Source organism: Octopus bimaculoides, chromosome 10, assembly GCF_001194135.2.
Source record: "Octopus bimaculoides isolate UCB-OBI-ISO-001 chromosome 10, ASM119413v2, whole genome shotgun sequence".
NCBI classification, from domain to species: Eukaryota; Metazoa; Mollusca; class Cephalopoda; order Octopoda; family Octopodidae; genus Octopus; species Octopus bimaculoides.
In genome coordinates this window covers 30,706,836-30,708,313 of record NC_068990.1, presented here as the reverse complement: position 1 = coordinate 30,708,313, position 1,478 = coordinate 30,706,836, and the positions used below count along the sequence as shown (strand labels likewise).

The 1,478-nt window shown below is 42.9% G+C and overlaps 1 protein-coding gene across 1 annotated transcript; it reads left to right on the top strand.

The window, feature by feature from the left end:
- Positions 1 to 2: 2 nt before the first annotated feature.
- LOC106868202 (histone H2A) lies at positions 3 to 418 on the top strand (the record flags this gene model as incomplete). Its single annotated transcript, XM_014913364.2, has 1 exon — positions 3 to 418. A coding segment is annotated over one exon (330 nt), but the record flags the coding sequence as incomplete, so codon positions are not given.
- Between the last annotated feature and the right edge of the window lie 1,060 nt (positions 419 to 1,478).

Genomic DNA, 1,478 nt, shown 5'->3' with positions numbered 1-1,478 from the left:
GTTCATCCCGTGCTGGACTTCAGTTCCCTGTCGGTCGTATCCACCGTCTTCTGCGTAAGGGAAACTATGCCCAACGTGTTGGTGCCGGAGCTCCAGTCTACTTGGCTGCTGTTATGGAATATTTGGCTGCCGAAGTGTTGGAATTGGCAGGAAATGCTGCCAGAGACAACAAGAAATCCAGAATTATTCCCCGTCATTTACAGTTGGCCATCCGTAACGACGAAGAATTAAACAAACTTTTGTCTGGAGTGACCATCGCCCAGGGTGGTGTTCTTCCCAATATTCAGGCTGTTCTTCTCCCCAAGAAGACCCAGAAGCCTTCTTCCAAGTAAGCGCTTTCGGTGATGGTATTTTTGGCTTAATCTAACGGCCCTTTTCAGGGCCCCTCATTTTCTATGCATAGTCTTCTTGCCGGTTTTATTTGCGATTGGTTTGTTTTCCTATCTAGCATACTAGGAATCCGTTACTCTTGTTTTTAAATCCAGATTACCGAAGGGGTCTTATCGTGGCCACTACAATTATTTTCTGATAGTTATTTCTTAGATGCTAAGAGTGTTAGGGGTAGGGGGCCTTACAGTAACCCGATACGGCATCAATGGAGAAGAGCAGACAAGCGGTGCATTGACATGGACAACATTGTTCCTCGCAGCTTGTCCAAATTGCACAGCCTGTACTGGGGGGAGCCTTTGTCTCCTTTTCGCACAGCGGCCACCCATTACTTTATGTTTAGGATGCCCACATCAGTTGCACTCTAATCCGTCTTGACGGATCTTACTATTTTGTTCACCACCGACTTAGAAAGGATTATTTCAAAATTTTCTCTCTGGACCGATTTAGGCCTATTTTTTGGCACGGTGGGAAAGGGCTTTTCGAGTAAAATATTTCTAATGATTTAAGGGTGATTTGGCTGTTACTAGCACATGCTTCGGTTCTTTGTCCCTACGTGCATTGATATTTTTCAGCTGTAACTTAGGCAAACGAACGGGAGAGGACTTTCGGTTAGTATCTTTCAAAGCTTTTCGGTAAGGAAAAAGTGATTTAAGGGAGATTTAGTTGTCGTTTCTTTCTCGCTCGCCATGTATTGATGTTTTTGAATTTTTTTTTTCAATCCTACTCCCTGCCCCTGATTGTTTTTAATTTAAGATATTGGAGAGCCTGGGGGTCATTTCTGGCATTTATCCAGTGACTTTTTAAAAATAGGTATGTATAAGAATTTTAAATAGCATACTTTTCTGTTAAAAAATGTTTTTCTTGGCCTCTGGTACTATTCAAGAAAAGTGGTCCCGTTCCGCGCTAGCGAGTCGTGACTAGTCGATCCTACGACTACCTAGCGTGAATCGGTCTTTCAAAATCTAGTTGTTCTATGGTATCAGTACATGAGGGACATTACAAGTTATTATCTTTTGCGTAACTCCTACCAAATTGGTGCACTTGGGCACATCGTAGAAATAGATAAATCTGTGGTGTGCAAGCGCAAA